At 59.9% G+C, this 17,883-nt stretch overlaps 2 protein-coding genes across 8 annotated transcripts in view; both read left to right on the top strand.

The window, feature by feature from the left end:
* Positions 1-13,069, top strand: part of SPEG (striated muscle enriched protein kinase) — a 55,702-nt gene extending 42,633 nt beyond the window's left edge. For all 7 annotated transcript variants that reach the window (XM_057744924.1, XM_057744927.1, XM_057744926.1 and 4 more), the window contains 16 exons: positions 85-111; positions 744-896; positions 1,086-1,128; positions 2,171-2,239; positions 2,480-4,466; positions 4,770-4,904; positions 7,577-7,693; positions 7,848-8,015; positions 8,105-8,227; positions 8,400-8,567; positions 8,695-9,310; positions 9,789-10,028; positions 10,112-10,335; positions 11,169-11,244; positions 11,475-11,624; positions 12,000-13,069. In XM_057744924.1, coding sequence (XP_057600907.1) covers positions 85-111; positions 744-896; positions 1,086-1,128; positions 2,171-2,239; positions 2,480-4,466; positions 4,770-4,904; positions 7,577-7,693; positions 7,848-8,015; positions 8,105-8,227; positions 8,400-8,567; positions 8,695-9,310; positions 9,789-10,028; positions 10,112-10,335; positions 11,169-11,244; positions 11,475-11,624; positions 12,000-12,192 — 4,489 coding nt within the window. In that variant the 3' untranslated portion in view covers positions 12,193-13,069. The remainder of the gene's footprint in view (positions 1-84; positions 112-743; positions 897-1,085; positions 1,129-2,170; positions 2,240-2,479; positions 4,467-4,769; positions 4,905-7,576; positions 7,694-7,847; positions 8,016-8,104; positions 8,228-8,399; positions 8,568-8,694; positions 9,311-9,788; positions 10,029-10,111; positions 10,336-11,168; positions 11,245-11,474; positions 11,625-11,999) is intronic.
* A 7-nt stretch (positions 13,070-13,076) lies between these two features.
* On the top strand, positions 13,077-17,374 carry SPEGNB (SPEG neighbor). The gene is given in 7 exon segments (XM_057744934.1): positions 13,077-14,437; positions 15,495-15,624; positions 15,980-16,133; positions 16,136-16,307; positions 16,871-17,009; positions 17,205-17,269; positions 17,272-17,374. Coding segments are annotated over 7 exon segments (861 nt in total). The 5' UTR covers positions 13,077-14,310; the 3' UTR covers positions 17,346-17,374.
* The last annotated feature ends 509 nt before the right edge of the window (positions 17,375-17,883 follow it).

Here is a 17,883-nt window from a genome sequence, read left to right as displayed (position 1 = left end):
GTAGATCGGCAGTAGCAAGAGGACTGCTCATTTCCAGTGGGAGCTGGGCCGTCCTCTTACCCATCCACTCTCCTTTCCCCACAGGCCCGTGGGTGTTGTTGCCTTCCTCTGGTAAGGACCCTTCTGCGCTCAGGACCCAGTCTTCTAACAGTCTCGTAGCAGGCCCACCCCTAACATTTGCAGAGCCTGGGGGCCTGCAGCCTGCTCCTTCTCTTCCGCACCCTGGCTCCTTCTCCTCTGCACCCTGGCTCCTTCCTGCACTGGGAAGGGCCTCACATGCATGAATGTGGACACCCAGACTGAGTGTCCAAGCTCTGTCCACCACCACACCCCTCCATAATGGGTGGTACACTGGCAGCGTGCTTGGGTGGGAACTTAGTGCCATTTAGGCAGGGAACTAGTTCAGGACATGGGCTACAAAGGGGAGGCCCAGGCCCTGGGGGCATATCCCCTTGGCACAGACTCCTCGCCTTAGGGACAGGCCACACCTGGAGGAGCGCTAGGACAGGTCCTCTAGAGCACGGACCTAAGATAAGGACCTGGTTGCCCAGGTCTCAAGGCAGTACTGCCTCCTCGCCCATTTGAGGGGTTGAATAGGGGCAGGACAGACAAGAATCTGCAAGATTCTGCCCAGATTCACCCAGACTCCCCCTATTCCCGGCCCTGTGCTGCCACTGGCATCCCACTTTGTCTCATCTCAGCCCCAGGGCTCACCTCTCACTACAGCCCTCTCCACCCTGCAGCCTGACGGGAATCTCCCCATTTGTTGGGGAAAACGATCGGACAACATTGATGAATATCCGAAACTACAACGTGGCCTTTGAGGAGACCACGTTCCTGAGCCTGAGCAGGGAGGCCCGGGGCTTCCTCATCAAAGTGCTGGTGCGGGACCGGCTGTGAGTATGAGGCCCGAGGAACCTCCCCGCTGCAGAATCCCCTCATGCCGCCCCTACTCCTGCCCAAGCTTCTGCCTATAGATGGTCAATCCCCCAGCTCCTTAGAGGCGCCGTTTTCCCAAACCTTTATTGAATGAATGAACAAATGACTGAATGATAAGTTGCTTCTTAATCCTCCTTCCTTTACAGGAGGCCTACTGCAGAGGAGACCCTAGAACATCCTTGGTTTAAAGTGAGTCTTGTCTAGCAAAATGGTGGTAGAAGAGGTGGAAAGAGAGAGAACATTATTAACAGCTCCTTTTATTGAGTCCCTACTGAATACAGTTACCATAATATGCATTTTATTTACATATCATCTGTTAGCCTCACAATAGCTCTGCAAAGGAAAGTATTATCACTCTCCTTTTGCTGATTAGGAAACTAAGGCTCAACTTGGGGTATCATGAACTCCAAGGCACAGGTCTGGACGCCCCCCCCCACCCCAATCCTAGGGATTCTCATCAGGGTTCTCCCTGGCTCTCGAGGCCAGCCCCAGTCGTCCTCATTCCTGTGGCTCACTCCTGTGTGCCCTGGTCCCACACACTGTGGCTGGTGGGTGGCCTGGCTGGCTTGTCCTCTTGGTTTTGAGCTCCCTGTGGGCAGAGTTCTCACTCATCTTCAAACCCCAGCACTGCAGGGCACACGCCAGGCACAGGGAGGGGTTTAGCAAATGACCCAGAAAGAGTGATTGGACAAACTGTCCAGGGAGCATTGTGTTGGGTCGACAGAGGGCTGAGGTCATTCTGGTATCTGTCCTTGGAGTACAAGCCCGATCTCTTAGATCAGAAGCGAGCTCTGAAAAGGATAGCCTGGGTGGGTGGCTGAGGGACGCATCTGAGGTCTGGCCCTCCAAGGCTGTAGATGTCTGGGGCACTGGCTCTACATGAAAACAGATGGTGAGCTGGGGAGCAGGGTTCAAGCCAGGGCCTGAACACAAGCGTCTCAGGGCAGCTAGTGCACCAGGACAGGGCCTTGAGCCCTGGTGGAAGCTCTGGAGCCTGGGAGCCACCGATTTCCTGCCTTTCCACTTAGGTTCAGGGAATTTGTCCACACGCGGGCCCCTTGACTGTGGGAGTTGTTGTGACAGATCCTCTGGGAAAGGGAGCCCCAAGAGCCCACACTTGACGCTGCTCTATCTACTGTCCCCTTCTGTGAACGTTGTCTCTCCGCTGCCAAGCCTGGAGGGTCAGGGTTGACAGAGGACTTTCCCTCAGGCCCTCTTTCCTGGTTCGCAGGCACAGGCAAAGGGTGCAGAGGTGAGCACGGATCACCTAAAGCTATTCCTCTCCCGGAGGAGGTGGCAGGTGAGTTTGGCTGGGCCCTGCTCTGTGGCTTCATCTTCTCATTCTGCAGCCTTCTCTGTCTAACCCTGCTTTTTTCTATCAGGTGCCCTCACTTCTGCTCATCTGTCTTCATTTTTTTTAATTCTCTCAACTCCCACTTCTGCCTGCTATAGGCCTTCTCCCCTGGGGATAAGGTGGGCCTGAGTGGGTCAGTTTGGCCCCAGGGGTCCCTCAGGTCTGACTCTAGTACCCTGTCTCCAGCGCTCCCAGATCAGCTACAAGTGCCACCTGGTGCTGCGCCCCATCCCTGAGCTGCTGCGGGCACCCCCGGAGCGGGTGTGGGTGGCCGTGCCCAGAAGACCACCCCCTAGTGGAGGGCTGTCATCCTCCTCCGATTCTGAAGAGGAAGAGCTGGAGGAGCTGCCCTCAGTTCCCCGGCCACTGCAGCCTGAGTTCTCAGGCTCCCGGGTGTCCCTCACTGACATTCCCACTGAGGATGAGGCCCTGGGGACCCCAGAGGCTGGGGCTGCCACCCCCATGGACTGGCAGGAGCAAGGAAAGACCCCCTCTCAGGACCAGGAGGCCCCCAGCCCTCAGGCCCTCCCCTCCCCAGGCCAGGAGCCCCCCTCTGGGCCCAGCCCCCAGCGGGGAGAGCTCCGGAGGGGCAGCTCAGCTGAGAGTGCCCTGCCCCGGGCCGGGCCGAGGGAGCCGGGCCGGGGCCTGCACAAGGCAGCGTCGGTAGAGCTGCCGCAGCGCCGAAGCCCCAGCCCGGGGGCCACCCGCCTGACCCGAGGAGGCCTGGGTGAGGGCGAGTATGCCCAAAGGCTGCAGGCCCTGCGCCAGCGGCTGCTGCGGGGTGGCCCTGAGGATGGCAAGGTCAGCGGCCTCAGGGGCCCCCTGCTGGAGAGCCTGGGGGGCTGTGCCCGGGATCCCCGGCTGGCGCGGGCGGCCTCCAGCGAGGCAGCGCCCCACCACCAGCACCCACCCGAGACGCGGGGTCTGCAGAAGAGCAGCAGCTTCTCACAGGGTGAGGCGGAGCCCCGGGGCCGGCACCGCCGAGCTGGGGCGCCCCTAGAGATCCCTGTAGCCCGGCTCGGGGCCCGCAGGCTGCAGGAGTCTCCCTCATTGTCTGCCCTCAGCGAGGCCCAGCCACCTAGTCCTGTGCGGCCCAGCGCCCCCAAGCCCAGTGCCCCTAAGGTTTCAGAACCTCCTGCTGCCACACCCAGTGATGCGGCGCAGCCCTCAGCACCCCAGCCTGCCCGAGAGAAGGCCCCAGAGACTGCGCCGGAACCAGCCCCAGCCCCAGCCGCAGCCCCCAAGCCTACACAGCCCCCCATAGCTCTGCAAACCCTAGCACCCCCCCTCACACCCTATGCCCAGATCATGCAGTCGCTCCAGCTGTCAGGCCACGCGCAAGGCCCCCCGCAGGGCCCTGTCGTATCTCCGTCGGAACCCAAGCCCCACCCGGCTGTGTTCGCCAGGGTGGCCTCCCCTGCTCCGGGAGCCTCTGAGAAGCGCCTGCCTTCGGCCAGGGCTCCCCCAGGTCCAGCCGAGAAAGCCCGGGTCCCCACGGTGCCCCGCAGGCCAGGGAGCAGTCTCAGCAGCAGCATCGAGAACCTGGAGTCGGAGGCCGTGTTCGAGGCCAAGTTCAAGCGCAGCCGTGAGTCGCCCCTGTCGCGGGGGCTGCGGCTGCTGAGCCGCTCGCGCTCCGAGGAGCGCGGCCCCTTCCGCGGGGCGGAGGAGGAGGATGGCATGTACCGGCCCAGCCCGGCGGGAACGCCGCTGGAGCTGGTGCGACGGCCCGAGCGCTCCCGCTCCGTGCAGGACCTCAGGGCGGTCGGGGAGCCGGGCCTCGTCCGCCGCCTCTCGCTGTCGCTGTCCCAGCGCCTGCGGCGGACCCCGCCCGCGCAGCGCCACCCGGCCTGGGAGGCCCGCGGCGGGGACGGGGAGAGCTCGGAGGGCGGCAGCTCGGCGCGGGGGTCCCCGGTGCTGACGGTGCGCAGGAGGCTCAGCTCCACGCTGGAGCGGCTGTCGAGCCGGTTGCAGCGCAGCGGCAGCAGCGAGGACTCCGCGGGCGCGTCGGGCCGCAGCACGCCGCTGTTCGGCCGGCTGCGCAGGGCCACGTCCGAGGGCGAGAGTCTGCGGCGCCTGGGCCTCGCGCACAACCAGCTGGCCGCCCAGGCCGGCACCATCGCGCCTTCCGCCGAGTCCCTGGGCTCCGAGGCCAGCGCCACGTCGGGCTCCTCGGGTGAGGAGGGGCCCAGAGGGAGAGTGGAGGGCGAATGTGCGAACAAGTGTGGTTGGGGTGGGGATGCGAGGCTGGGATGACAGGTGCGCTGGAGGGATGCTCTGGGAGGAAGAGAGGGCCGGGGACACCCACAGAAAAGAGGCTGAGGCATTTCTGGAGGCCCTGAAGACGGAACTGGCAGGGATGGGGCGGCGGGAAGCTGAGGGGCAGAGGCCGGTGTGGGAGCAGGCCCGGGTGGGGGCTAGACGTTCTCTGTTCTCTGGAACCGGCTGGGCAAGGGCTCGGGGGCCTGGTTCTTCGCAGCTCCTGCAGAAAGCCGAAGCCGCCCGCGCTGGGGCCTCTCTCGGCCGCGGAAGGACAAGGGGTTGTCACAGCCAAATCTCTCTGGCAGTAGCGTCCAGGAGGATTTACGTCACCAGTATGTGCGCAGCGAGTCAGGTAATAGAGGCCTGCTCGGTGAGTAGCCCCCTTCGAGCAGTGGGGGAGGTCATCGCTGGGTGGGGCGATGGTCCACCTTGGGGGAGCCCTGGCAGCCGTGGAGGGAGCCTGGAGTCAGGAAACAACAACAGGAGTAATAGCAGCAGCTGCCATGAATTAGCAATGTCAAGTGTCCTATTTAGCACTTTACAAGCATTGCCTCACTCAACCCTCCCACGTTGCCCAGGAACTGTTCTGTCATCTCCCTGTTTTACAGGTGAGGGAACAGAGGCTTAGCCACACTAAGTAGCTTGTCCAAGTCACAGAGCTGGTAGTAAGTGGAGCAGCCAGGGGGTTGGGCTATATGACCATCTGCAGCCAGAGCCCAGAAGTGGCTTCATGACATCATACTAATGCCTTTCTTTGGCCAGCCTCCTCCCCAGGTCTCTGTCACTGGGTGTGGTTCTGAAGGAGCTCAGGACAGGGCCCCCTGCCCTGCAGCCCCCCTGCAGATGTGTGTATGCGTGAACGTGCTCCCAAAGAAACTCTTTCTCTCCCAGCCTAGAGGCCCACCGTCTGGACTGTGCCTCCAATCTTCTGTTTCTCTATAGCCCCAAACACCCGATCACCCCTCCCTGTCCCCTCCGCCCCCAGAAGGCACTTTCCACAGATAAGCAGGCTCTAGGGCTCTTTGCTGGGGGGAGGGGCCCCAGGGATACGCTGTGGTCTGTTTCTCTTCCCATGTGTCCTGGGGCTGCAGGGAGGGAGGGATTCTCCACCTGGGTCACCTCAGTCCTCCACCTGAAGTGGGGGTGTTACTCAAAGATGACAAGCCAAGGTTCAGGAAGCCAGGGTTTCCAGACCAGCCTGTGGAAAGGATCAGGCCCACCAGACCCGGCTGCGTGGAGGTCCTTTATCAGTCAACCATCTTTTCTTCTCCATTGTCCAATAAAACTCCTCAGAACTGTCCCAGACACGCCTTAGCCGGGCTTGTGACTGGACACATGACCGTGTCTTGCCTGGGCCAGGGGAGCCAGGGCGGCTCACTCGAGGGAGTAGGCGGTGGGGGCTGAGTGAGGGAGGAGGAGGTAGGGAGGCCAGCTGGTGGGGGCAGAGGTGGAGAAGGAGCGGGGGAGAGAGAGAGAAGCCAGCACTGAAGCCTGGGGACAGCTGATCCCGTCCCACCTGGGACCTCCCTCCTACCTCCGTTTTGCTTGTGCAGCTGATTTCTTGCTGAGGCCGTGTCCTCTTACTTCATCCTCTCCCCCTCCCTGTAGGAAGAAGGCTGTCCCATGTCCACTTTACCAACTAGGGCTGGTCCCTGGGTGGATGGGGGTGGGACTGGCAGAGCTGGTCCAGGGTGACCTTTCACCTCTCCTCCTCGGCGCCCTCTCTCTCCCCCCTACCCAGTACCCTCACTTGGTCTGAAGGCAACCCGTTGACGAAACTACATGCACTTTATGTTGTTGGAGGCTCGGTGTGGGACCCCTCCTTGGGGAACACTGGGGTACAGTGGGAGAGGGGCCCGCTGCTGTCCTGATCATCCACTTCTGCAGATCCTCTCCTGCCCAGCTCATCCACACCCCACTCCCTCCTGGTTCCACAGACAGGCAGCAGCTGGGGCGCCCAGCTCTTTCTGCCCACATGAAAGAAATCTACCCACCCCACCCCCACTACCATCCCAGGACCAGGACATTCCCAGGGAGCAGGAGTGCGAATCCTCACAGCACTAAGGAGCCACAGGCTGGCAAAAACCTGGAGCAAAGACATTGGCCATCCGCAGCCCTGCTGTGGGCCCATTTGCCAGCCAGCTGTGAAGCCAGCTTTGGGAAAACAGCCTCCTTCTCTCGGGGTCTGTGCCTGGCTTCTCTACTGGGCATATTATCGAGATAATAATCACAACAACAATAGAAGCTAACATCTATGAGCATTTATCATATATTAGACATCTGCTAAGCGCTTTATATGCCTCTTTGAATTCTCATAACAGCCCTATGAGCTGGGTGTTATTATTTTCCTCAATTTACAGACATGGTCCAAGCTCATACAGACACTGTCTCTTTCCCCTTCAAAAGCTGTCACCACTTAGCTGCTCTGAGGGAGTGTGTAGAAGGTCTGGAACGGGCTCCCCAGACCCAGGGGGGATGAGGGATACGGGAAACTGACACACTTTCAGGGTCTGTCCCGGGTTTGCCTTGACTTCAGGTCTTTTGAGATTGCACATTTTGATTGAACATATGTCCCCTCCTGGGAGCCTCATCTCAGGTCACCAGTTCCTGTCACTTGCCCTACGGTGCTCCAGAAGAAATAGGTATTGCCAGAGCTTAACCATTGTAGTTTCTCAATATTTGTTTTTGTCTTACTTAATAAGTGCTTATAGAGCACTTACTTAGTGGCGGGCCCTGCTCAAAGTGACTTACAAACATACAAGGTAGCGGCTACCAAGCATCTTTAATAGTCCATGAAAGGAAAAGATAGTTCTACACACAGTGAGTGCCTGGGAAAGTGATGCTCGCCCCCAAAGGAGATTCTCAAAGGCAACGTCTTCTACTTCCCACATCTGACTAGGAAGAGATGGCCTTTCAGTCTGCTCCCTGCAGGCAGCACCAGCTCTCACATGCATCCTCCCCTTGGTCAGTGGCCCGTGAGCCAGGGTCCCCGCAGACCCATGGCTGTCTTTGCTCTCCCTCCAGACTTCCCCCCGGTCTTCCACATCAAACTCAAGGACCAGGTGCTCCTGGAGGGAGAGGCAGCCACCCTGCTCTGCCTGCCGGCGGCCTGCCCTGCACCCCACATCTCCTGGATGAAAGGTAAGGAGATCACTTCTCCTCCAGAGACGGGCAGGCAAGTGGCCCCAAGGCCAAGGGATGTTCAGTGGGAAGTGGCAACTGAGGGGCCCCGGAGGACACGTGCACGGTGCACTGCGTCAGTCAGCAGCCCCTCCTGCTCCTCCTTTGCCCCCAGACAAGCAGTCCCTGCAGTCAGAGCCCTCGGTGATCATCGTGTCCTGCAAAGATGGGCGCCAGCTGCTGAGCATCCCCCGGGCGGGCAAGCGGCACGCCGGCCTCTATGAGTGTTCAGCCACCAACGTCCTGGGCAGCATCACCAGCTCCTGTACCGTGGCTGTGGCCCGTGAGCCCGGGGCAGGGACCAAGGGGGATGGTGGGGGATGGGCCCTAAGCTGAGGCACCGGGGCTCACCGGTTCCCCTTCTCTTGCCAGGCCTCCCGGGAAAGCTAGCTCCTCCTGAGGTGCCCCAGACCTACCAGGACACCGCGCTGGTGCTCTGGAAGCCAGGAGACAGCAGGGCACCTTGCACGTACACGCTGGAGCGGCGGGTGGATGGTGAGGGACCGGCAGGCTGGTGGGGGGAGGGAGGGCAGATGGAGGGCGGAGAAGCTGGGGAGACAAGTGCCTTCCCCGGGCACGGGTCCCCGCCCCAGGCTTCTCAGAGATGGCACTGGGAGCTTGGGCCCCCCCTTCTGTGGCCTCAGCCCCTCCCCCATGCTGCCTGTAGGGGAGTCTTCCTGGCATCCTGTGAGCTCGGGCATCCCTGACTGTTACTACAATGTGACTCACCTCCCAGTTGGCGTGACAGTGAGGTTCCGCGTGGCCTGTGCCAACCGTGCAGGGCAGGGGCCTTTCAGCAATCCTTCTGAGAAGGTCCTCGTCAGGGGCGTGCAAGGTCCGTGGGACAGGGTGGGGAGTGGCCAGAGAGGGCAGGGGCCGCTGAGCGCAGGGTCCACCCCCTCCTTGGCGCACGTGGTTTTGCCCCAGGGCACTATGGCGATGATTTTCTCTGTCTCCGTTAGATTCCTCAGCTCTGCCATCTGCTGCTCACAGAGACGCTCCTGTTACCTCAGGGCCGGCCAGGGCCCCGCCTCCTGACTCTCCTACCTCACCGGCCCCTTCACTGAGCCCCTCCCCGGCTCCTGCGCCCCCAGGCCCCCAGTCAGCCCCTCTCGGCCCCTCATCTTCCCCAGCACCCCCCAGCCAGGCCTTGTCCTCACTCAAGGCTGTGGGTCCACCACCCCAAACCCCTCCACGAAAGCACAGGGGCCTGCAGGCTGCCCAGCAAATAGAACCTACCCCACCCAGTGCCCAGGTCTCCCCAAGTGAGCCCAAGTCTTCCATCCCCGACACTGGGACCCGGACCCCAGCCTCCACCCCTCAAGGGGTAAAAACAGCATCTTCCTCAACTCCCCTATACATGGTGACCTCCTTTGTGTCTGCACCACCAGCCCCCGAGCCCCCAGCCCCTGAGCCCCCTCCTGAGCCCACCAAGGTGACTGTGCGGAGCCTCAGCCCGGCCAAGGAAGTGGTTGGCTCCCCGGCGGGAGGTCCCCCCAGCTCTTCCGGGCCGGAGGGCACCACTCTTCGAAAGGGCCCCCCTCAGAAGCCCTACACCTTCCTGGAGGAGAAAGCCAGGCAAGCGGGGCCAGGGCTGGGGAAGGGAAGAAGGCCAGAGGTGGGGAGTGTGTGGAGCTTTGGCAACGCAGGGATTCCGAGAGAAGACCAGCCTGCCAGGGCCTGGGGAGGGGGAGGTGATGAGATCTGGGTCCTTAGCACGGTTAAGTTCAGATTTTCCCTGGGCCAGGCACCGTGCTAAGCACGTTGGCCATGTGATCTCATTTAATGTGCACAGCTGAGAGGGAGACGCTGCACTATTCCATTCCACAGATGGAAACACTGAGGTTAAAGAGGTTGTGGGATTTGCCTGAGGTACCGAGCCAGTGAGTGGCAGAGCTGGCACGCAAACCCAGGTTCCTAGGGTTGAACTCCAGAGGCCACCCTGGGAACCACAGCATTCTTGCCCCCAGGGGTCCCTGCTACCCCCTGCTTAGCCCACACAAAGCAAGTGTCCCCCTCTCTCCTCTGAGCCTATGATATCCCCCCGGACACATAGGGGCCGCTTTGGTGTAGTGCGCGCCTGCCGGGAGAATGCCACCGGGCGAACATTCGTGGCCAAGATCGTGCCCTATGCGGCCGAGGGCAAGCGGCGGGTCCTGCAGGAGTACGAAGTGCTGCGGACCCTGCACCACGAGCGGCTCATGTCCCTGCACGAAGCCTACATCACCCCGCGTTACCTGGTGCTCATCGCTGAGAGCTGCGGCAACCGGGAACTCCTCTGTGGGCTCAGTGACAGGTAGCTGGGCGTTCTGGGGGAGCGGGAAGCGAGGCTGGGGGTTGCTGGGCTGGGATATCACCTGATCCCCCCCATTCCTGCAGATTCCGGTATTCGGAGGATGACGTGGCCACCTACGTGGTGCAGCTGCTACAAGGCCTGGACTACCTCCATGGCCGCCACGTGCTGCACTTGGACATCAAGCCAGACAACCTGCTGCTGGCTCCTGACAACGCCCTCAAGATCGTGGACTTTGGCAGCGCCCAGCCCTACAACCCCCAGGCTCTGCGGCCCCTTGGCCACCGCACGGGCACCCTGGAGTTCATGGGTGAGGGCACCATGCCAGCCAGGGGGGCGGGGTACCACCAAAGGGGCAGCAGCCAGGGCTCACACCACTTCACCCACATGTGTGCCATTTATTGAGTGCTTACTGTATGCGAGCAATGAATTAAGTCCTTTCCATGGATTTTTTTCAATTTCTCTTTAGCCCTGGAGATTGGCATAATATTTACCCCTATTTTACAGATGAGGAAACAGAGGCGCCCTGAGGTATTTGTTCAATATCAGACAGTTATAAATGGCAGAGCTAGGCTTTGATAAAGCTGGCAAGATAGGAGAATCAATTATTAATTTATATAAATAGGGGAAACTAGCTACCATTCAGCTACCTGCTGAATACATTCTGTTCACCGTCTCCATTCCTTAGAGTAACTCTGCAGGCTGCGCTTTACAGATGAGGCGATGGAGAGCCAGACAGGTTTAGCACGTTGCCCAGGGTGCTGTCGCTAGAAGGGGCAGGCTGGGATAGAGCCAGGCAGGCTGATTTCAAAGGCTCTTGATCTCTGGATTGGCCACACTGTCTGTGAATGGGCACCCCCCCTTCAGAGCTGATCTGAGAGAGCTGGTGACCCTGGTTCTCAGCTCCTCTGCAGTGCTGGGGACCCCCTACCATTCAGTGCCTGGGCTGATTCCTCAAGTGCCCGACGTCTCCCCTGGGGGCCATTCTGCTTGCCGACATCCAGGCCTGCTGCTCTGGTCGTACCCATGGTCTGGTGACCTGGGCACTGTCCTGCTCATCAAGCGCCCAGGGGCCTTCTCTGCGTCTCCCTGCTCCCTTGCCACCAGGAAGCTGGTTCAGTGTGGCCTCTTGTCTCCTGTCAGCTCCTGAGATGGTAAAGGGAGACCCCATCGGCTCTGCCACGGACATCTGGGGAGCGGGCGTGCTCACCTATATCATGTGAGTGCCCCCAGGACCCACCCTCTGCCTGCAGCCTTCCCCCGCCCCCACCTCCCCAGCCACACGTGCATGCGCGCGCACACACACACACGCAGACGTACACAAGTACCCAGGGGCGGGCAGCCTTGTCCCTGAGTACTGTGTCCCTAAGAACCCCCACACTAATGTCCCCCTGGACCTGTACGTTGACCCTCAGTCTGCATCTGTCAGCTGAACTGTCTCCTCTACAGGCTTAGTGGACGCTCCCCGTTCTATGAGGCAGACCCCCAGGAAACGGAGGCTCGCATTGTGGGGGGCCGCTTTGATGCCTTCCAGCTGTACCCCAACACGTCGCAGAGCGCCACCCTCTTCTTGCGAAAAGTCCTCTCAGTACATCCCTGGTAAGTGGGTCCCACACCTGCCAACCTCCCGGCGTCACCTGCCTCTGGCCTCAGACTGCCCTGGCCCAGCCCATGCCTAAGCCCCCCAACTCCTCCCCCGCCCCAGTAATGCACTGCTGCTGCTGCTGCTACTGTTACTCTTCCTACTCCTCCTACGTGGCTGTACTACCACCATTTACAGCCCATAACAGCCCTATGACATAGGCAGAATCACTGTCCCCATTTCAGAGACTGGGAAACTGAGTCTCAGCGTTGTCCAAGCGCACTCACTAGGGGTGGATCCATGATTGGGACCCCCATCTCTGGGAGGGTGGGGCCCCACTGTGCTCTAGGAGCCCTGCCTCCGTGCTCACTGTCCCTGGCTTGGCCTGGCAGGAGCCGCCCCTCCCTGCAGGACTGCCTGGCCCACCCGTGGCTGCAGGACGCCTACCTGATGAAGCTGCGCCGCCAGACGCTCACCTTCACCACTAACCGGCTCAAGGAGTTCCTGGGTGAGCAGCGGCGCCGCCGGGCCGAGGCCGCCACCCGTCACAAGGTGCTGCTCCGCTCCTACCCAGGCAGCCCCTAGCTGCTCGGACCACAGCCTGGCCTTGGGCTTCGACTCGGGGTTCCCGCTGATGCCCCGGGACATTCCAGGGCCCACACTGAGCCGGGTGGGCCCGGGGCTTCGGACACCACCAGCAGCAACATCCGGCCGGGCTATTACCTCATGGACCTGCGGGGACAGAGACCCCAGGCTTTGGCCAATGCCACCTGGCCAGAGCCAGAGCGGGAGACCCGTTGGCCAGGCTGGGTGGGGTCAGGAACAGGAAGAGAGGCAGGAAGGGAATGGGCAAGTGATGAGGAAGAGAAGCCGAGGGGTAGAGAGGGGGAGACTGTAGGAAGGTTCTGGGGGAGGGAGACAGGGTACCTGGGGGAGAACCAACCCAGGAGGGTGTGAGTGGCTGGAGAGGAAGAAAGGGGCGGCCCAGGGTGTCTACAGGCCGCGGGCTGGGAGTGTTAGTGAAGCAGGGACAGGACGTGGAGACAGTGCCAGGGAGGCAGAGCCAGTATGTGAGAGAGGGCAGCGAGGTGGGGGAGGGAGAGGAGAGAGGACCCAGGTGGGGGTGGGTGGCCAGCTGCCAGCATCCCCAGAAGGAGAAGCGTGGAGGGCTGAAGGCTGGAGGTGGTAGTCTCTCGAGCCAGCGCTCTCCTCCCATCCCAGTGGGTGCAGCTCTGGGCACTGTGCTGGCCCGAGCATGTCCCCACCTCCTCTCTGTGGCCTTTACCCTTCTTCCTATTCGTATTTATTTATTTATTGACTTTTATGAAGTCTCCCTGCCATCCAATCCCTATTGCCTATGTTATCCTGACCATCCCCCCAGCCATCCAGCTGTCTGTGCAGCTGTGTGTCTGTCTGTCACAAGGGAAATAAAAACAGCAAGCAGCAGGACCTATGTGTGTGGTCTATGGGGAGGGATGGCTGGGGGTACGGGGACAGGGGCATTCTAGCCTTCTCTGGGCCAATGAGAGCCAAGGTATACCAGCTGGTACCTTGGGACCTTCCTCCCTCAACCCCTGACCCTCCTGGCCCCTCACCTCTCTCTTATTCCTAGCGGGAGGAAAGGTGTAGGTCTGTTTCTCCCTCTAAAGTTTCTGGAATCCTGGCAGGACCACTGAATACCCACCACCACCCTCTAAGCAGACTGGTGGCCCCCACCTCTTCTCACATGTTCCATCAGCACAGCTGGGAGGATGCTGGGCTCTGGAATGGATCAGCCCACACCCCAGTCCCGGCTCAGGAGGCAGGGCAGCTCTGGTCCTGACCTCTGGAGCAGAGGGGGTGTCATCGTGATGATTGGTGCGAGCAGGTGGTGTGAAGAGCTGTAGAGGAAACCAGGACAGGCCCATGTGTCCACGCTCTTCAGTGTTAGAGCACCAGTCAGGACACACAGGGCACCCGCTGCACAGGGCAGCTGTGAGTGCTCAGGTCGGCGTGTCCGCTGTGATGGGGCCATAGACGAGCATTTTCCTAGGACTCAGGGACACTTAAGCTGGACCTTCTTATTCCCACAGCAAGCCAGGAGGTCCCCTGGGTGCTAAGGTGCCTTGACTCTAGCTGCCCCCCGCAGTGCTATGGAAGGGTCACTGGGACCTATAACTGAGCTGCTCCGCCTTGAGATAGGGGGACAGGGAGCCAGTTCTTGTGTCCAGAGGGACTGTTCCCCCCACCCTTCCCCACACTGCAAACTCTGTTTTGGCAATGTAATAGGAATAAAGACTTTCTCCATGAGCAGGGGCAGCTGGTGCTGGTGTGTTGCTGATTGAGGTTGAAGGCCCCTTGGCAGTAGCCCAAACAACCCTCTGCCCAGCCCAGCCTGGCCTCTTTGGCTTCTCAGGACCCCAGGGAAGAGGCAAGCCCCAGCATCATAAAATAACAGGATATTAAAGCCAGCTGGAAGGGACCAGAGAGACACCTTTCCCACCTGCCATTTTAGTGACGAAGATATACAGTTTGCCTGTGAGAATCTCTAATCCCCTACACACTGCAAGTGTTTTCATATAAAAATGAGGTGCCTGAACTCATATCTTGATAAACGGTAAAATTCTTCTCCTGTCCCCCTTCTGATCTTGAGCTTTCTTCTCATCTCCATTGAAAATGGCATGTGAACTGCTTGTTCCAAACCCAGAGGAGCAAGGGTAATTTATGTCAGCAGAGCCGTGTCGAAATTGCTCTGATCAAAAGGTGACAGCGCTTCGCACCTGGGCGGGCAGTTACAATGAACAGAAGCAAGGCTCACCTGGTGCCCTGGCCTGGGCAGACTGGAGCCCAGGTAAGTCTTAGAGGGATTAACCCCTTCACCCCAGGTGGTCTGATGCCCCTATGCACCAGCTTATGCCCAGAGAGGGTGCCCAAGTCTGCCCCAGACTTAAGTCTGCCCAAGACTTAGAGTTTCAGTGTTAGTGCCAATCTCCAGGGACAGTATAGCCCAGCCAGACCCTACCATGTCACATGGAGGGGAGTGAGTGGGAATGGGATGGCAGGAGAGGATGCTGTTCTCAAAAATCTTTAAGGCCCCGTCTAGGTTTATCTCAGTTTACCACCAGGAGGCACAGTGTGGAAATGACAACCCTAGACTCCTGGGGTGGGGGGAGTAAGGTACTTCCAGATTGGTCCTGACTGCCACGTAGCCCTCTCATAATTGGCTAGATGGACAGTGAAGTCCATAGCTACTCTGGCTTCATTCAAGGGCACCTCCACAAACACTCAAAACCCTTAACTGAGTGTGTCTGGGAAGGACACATTGTCCCACTGTCCAGGGACTGACCTGAGTGTAAACTGCCCCAACAAGGAGCTGAGTCTCTTGTCGACCTGAGGCCTCGTCTGGTCCTCCTGGGAGTGAGATGGCTACTCCCTGCTCTAGGAGGGGATGGGGCCATGTCCAGCTGCCCAGCTGTCTGGGCGCTGATGTGTGGTGCACCCCAGAGCTGCTCAGATATCCCCCCCGGGGGCTGCCCCAGTGGCTGAGCTAGCATCCCAGGCATCCTCAGGCTAGATAAGGAGCCTCCTTGGGTCAGGGGGCGGGGGCTGGGGTCCCCAAGTGTTTGGGGCAATTATGCCAAACAAGGCAAGGAGGGGAGTGATGTACAAAACCTGGGCCTGGGGCTGAGCACCTGCCCGTGCCCTTGCTGTGCCATCTGGAAGGGCTCCGTGCCACCTGCTACCCAGCTAGTCGACCCAAGTCCTGAAGTTGACCCCTCACGGTGAGTCCAGATCCTCAGGTCAGCCCTGGACACTCCCACTTCGGGGGATGTTCTGAATCCACAGGGAAAGGGCTGAAGTTCAGAGTTTCTGTGTCAGTCTAGACCCCTTTGTTTTCTGCTCCCCAGATGTCCAAAGCAGCTCCCCAGCCAAAAAACCGGTGGCTGCAGCCCCACCTCCAGGAGGTACCCTGGATATCAAGGACCCCCAGGTCCAGAAGGCGGCCATTCACATCCAGGCCTCATACCAGGGCCACAGGTGAGGAGGCAGCCCTGGAGAACCTCTGGAGGAAGGGAGCTGGAGCTGCAGAATGCTCATGACTGCATTTGGGGGGTGGAGGAGGGATGAGCACAGGGTCATGGACTGCTAGGGTCACTGGACTTAGGGGAGAGCAGTTACCCAGGTGTGGAAGGGTGACTGACACACAGTAGACAATTTTATTAGGGTAACAATTCAGGAGTAGCCGCTTTCCCTACCCCCCCCCCCCCACCGCCTTGTTTAAGGGTCTAGTGGGCTGAGGGGTGGGCAGGGAACGATGTACTAATGGACAGGGCTGCAGGTGGGCCAGGGTCTTGTCATGGGAGCTCTGGGCCCTGACCTGGAATGCCGGTAGGTCCCGGAAGGAGCTGCACGAGAAGGGGCCGCCGTGAGTGCTGGAGCAGCTGAAGGATGTGGTGCTGACCGAGGGCAGCACAGCAAAGCTGACCTGCCGCATTTCGGCTTTCCCGGATCCATTCATCCGCTGGACGGCAAGGACGGCAAGGACGGCAAGGATGGCAAGGAGCTGCGCGACGGGCCCAAGTATCGCTACGTCTTCGAGGACCGAGATGTAGTCGCACTGGTGGTGCGCAATGGCGAGCTGGCAGACCTGGACCGGTAGAGCATCAATGTAACCAACCCCTTCGGCCAGTGCTCCTAGTCGGCGCGCATCCTCGTGGAAGGTATGCGCACCCTGGGTGCAGTGCCACCGAGCAGAGCAGCACCACCCAGCGGGAGCCCGCAGCCGGGTCTAGCCGCTTTGACCGCTGGGCCTTGCCTTGGCATGTCCGGATGGGGATGTGGCCCAGCCCCGGCACAGCCTGAGGCAGAGGCCTTTCCCACACCAGAATTCTGTCCCATCCAGCCTAAGAAGTCTGCCGTGGGCTTGTCACTCGATTCCAGGACCCCAAGGTCACAGCGAGCCAGAAGCAGAGCCAGGGTTAGTGCCCTGGTCTTCTGGCTCTCATCCCAGGGCAATTTCCAAGGCACCAGGAGATGTGCGAACATTCCCGGACTTTCACCACTAGAATCTCTTTTGATCCTCCACTCACTCTGTGAAGGGCAGCATTAGTCCCTCTTGACAGTCGAGATGATACCCCAGAGAGGCTAAAGACTTGCTCAATGTCACACAGCGAGCTTAAATCCATCACATATTTAGAGCCAGGCATTAGCTGGGGAGGTCATGTCCCTGCCCATCTCACCTCTAGGTCCCTCCCTCCCTGGGTGGCTCTTTCCCTTCCTCTAGTACCGGCGAAGATTCAGAAGGGACCGGATAACACTAAGGCGCGCAAAGGCACCACGGTAACGTTGATTGCCGTGATCATGAGCGAGGCTGCGCCCGACGTGGGCTGGACAAAGGACAGGGAGTACATCGTTGAGGACGACGTGGGGGTGGAGGTACTTGCTGTACTTGTAAGGACAGCGTCTGGAGCGGGAGCTTGGGCGGGACGGGGCCTAGAAACCCGCGCGAGTGGGATGGGAGGCGGGGAACTTGGGAGGCGAAGAACAGAGTTGGCTAATTAGCCCGTCCAGGGCGCACGTAAACTGACCCCAGGACCTGCTCTCCCCCTCTTCCCACCTAAAGTGTTCTTCGAGATCGGCAGCGCCACCACGACGCTGACTATCCGCCGGGCCACGCCCGAGGACGCGGCAAGTACGAGGTATACGTGGAGAACAGCCTGGGCATGGACCAGAGCTTCGCTCGCGTGGACGTGGCCTGAAAGGGCCCCTCAGACCCTTCGCCCTGGCTGGAGCCCCGGGTGGGTGGGACAGACAACCCTTCTTCATCATGCTTAATAAAGCTGCTCTCTCTGACTCTCCGCGTCTATTCTATTCTTTTGAGACGCCATTTCCCCTGCATTTGCACCCACTCTTATTCCAGACCTACACACCAAGGTCACAGAATGTTGGGGTCCGGATGTTTGGAGAGTGCCTAGTCCAGTGTTTCATTTGCAGACAATAAACCTGAGATGACTTCTCTCACGGTCAAAAGTTCTCTCCCTTCCCAGGCTGGCAGAGGAGCCTACGACTCCGCCTTCTCTTTTGTATACCCCAAGCCCTGCCCACTCCCGGGGGGTTTGCACTCTGCCCCCGCCCATTTCAAGGCTAGCCACACCCCCTCGGGTCTCTAGCCTCGCTCTTCCCTGTGATCCGGCTCTCAGCTTTGACTCGTACCCCTGAGCCCTTTCCCAGATAGCTCATGTCCTAATCTTAAATTCCAACCTCTGCTTCTCAGGCTCCACCCTTCTTATTTATATC

This window comes from Hippopotamus amphibius, chromosome 8 (assembly GCF_030028045.1).
Source record: "Hippopotamus amphibius kiboko isolate mHipAmp2 chromosome 8, mHipAmp2.hap2, whole genome shotgun sequence".
NCBI lineage: Eukaryota > Metazoa > Chordata > Mammalia > Artiodactyla > Hippopotamidae > Hippopotamus > Hippopotamus amphibius.
The sequence above is the reverse complement of the archived record's forward strand: the minus strand, read 5'-3'. Positions and strand labels throughout refer to the sequence as shown.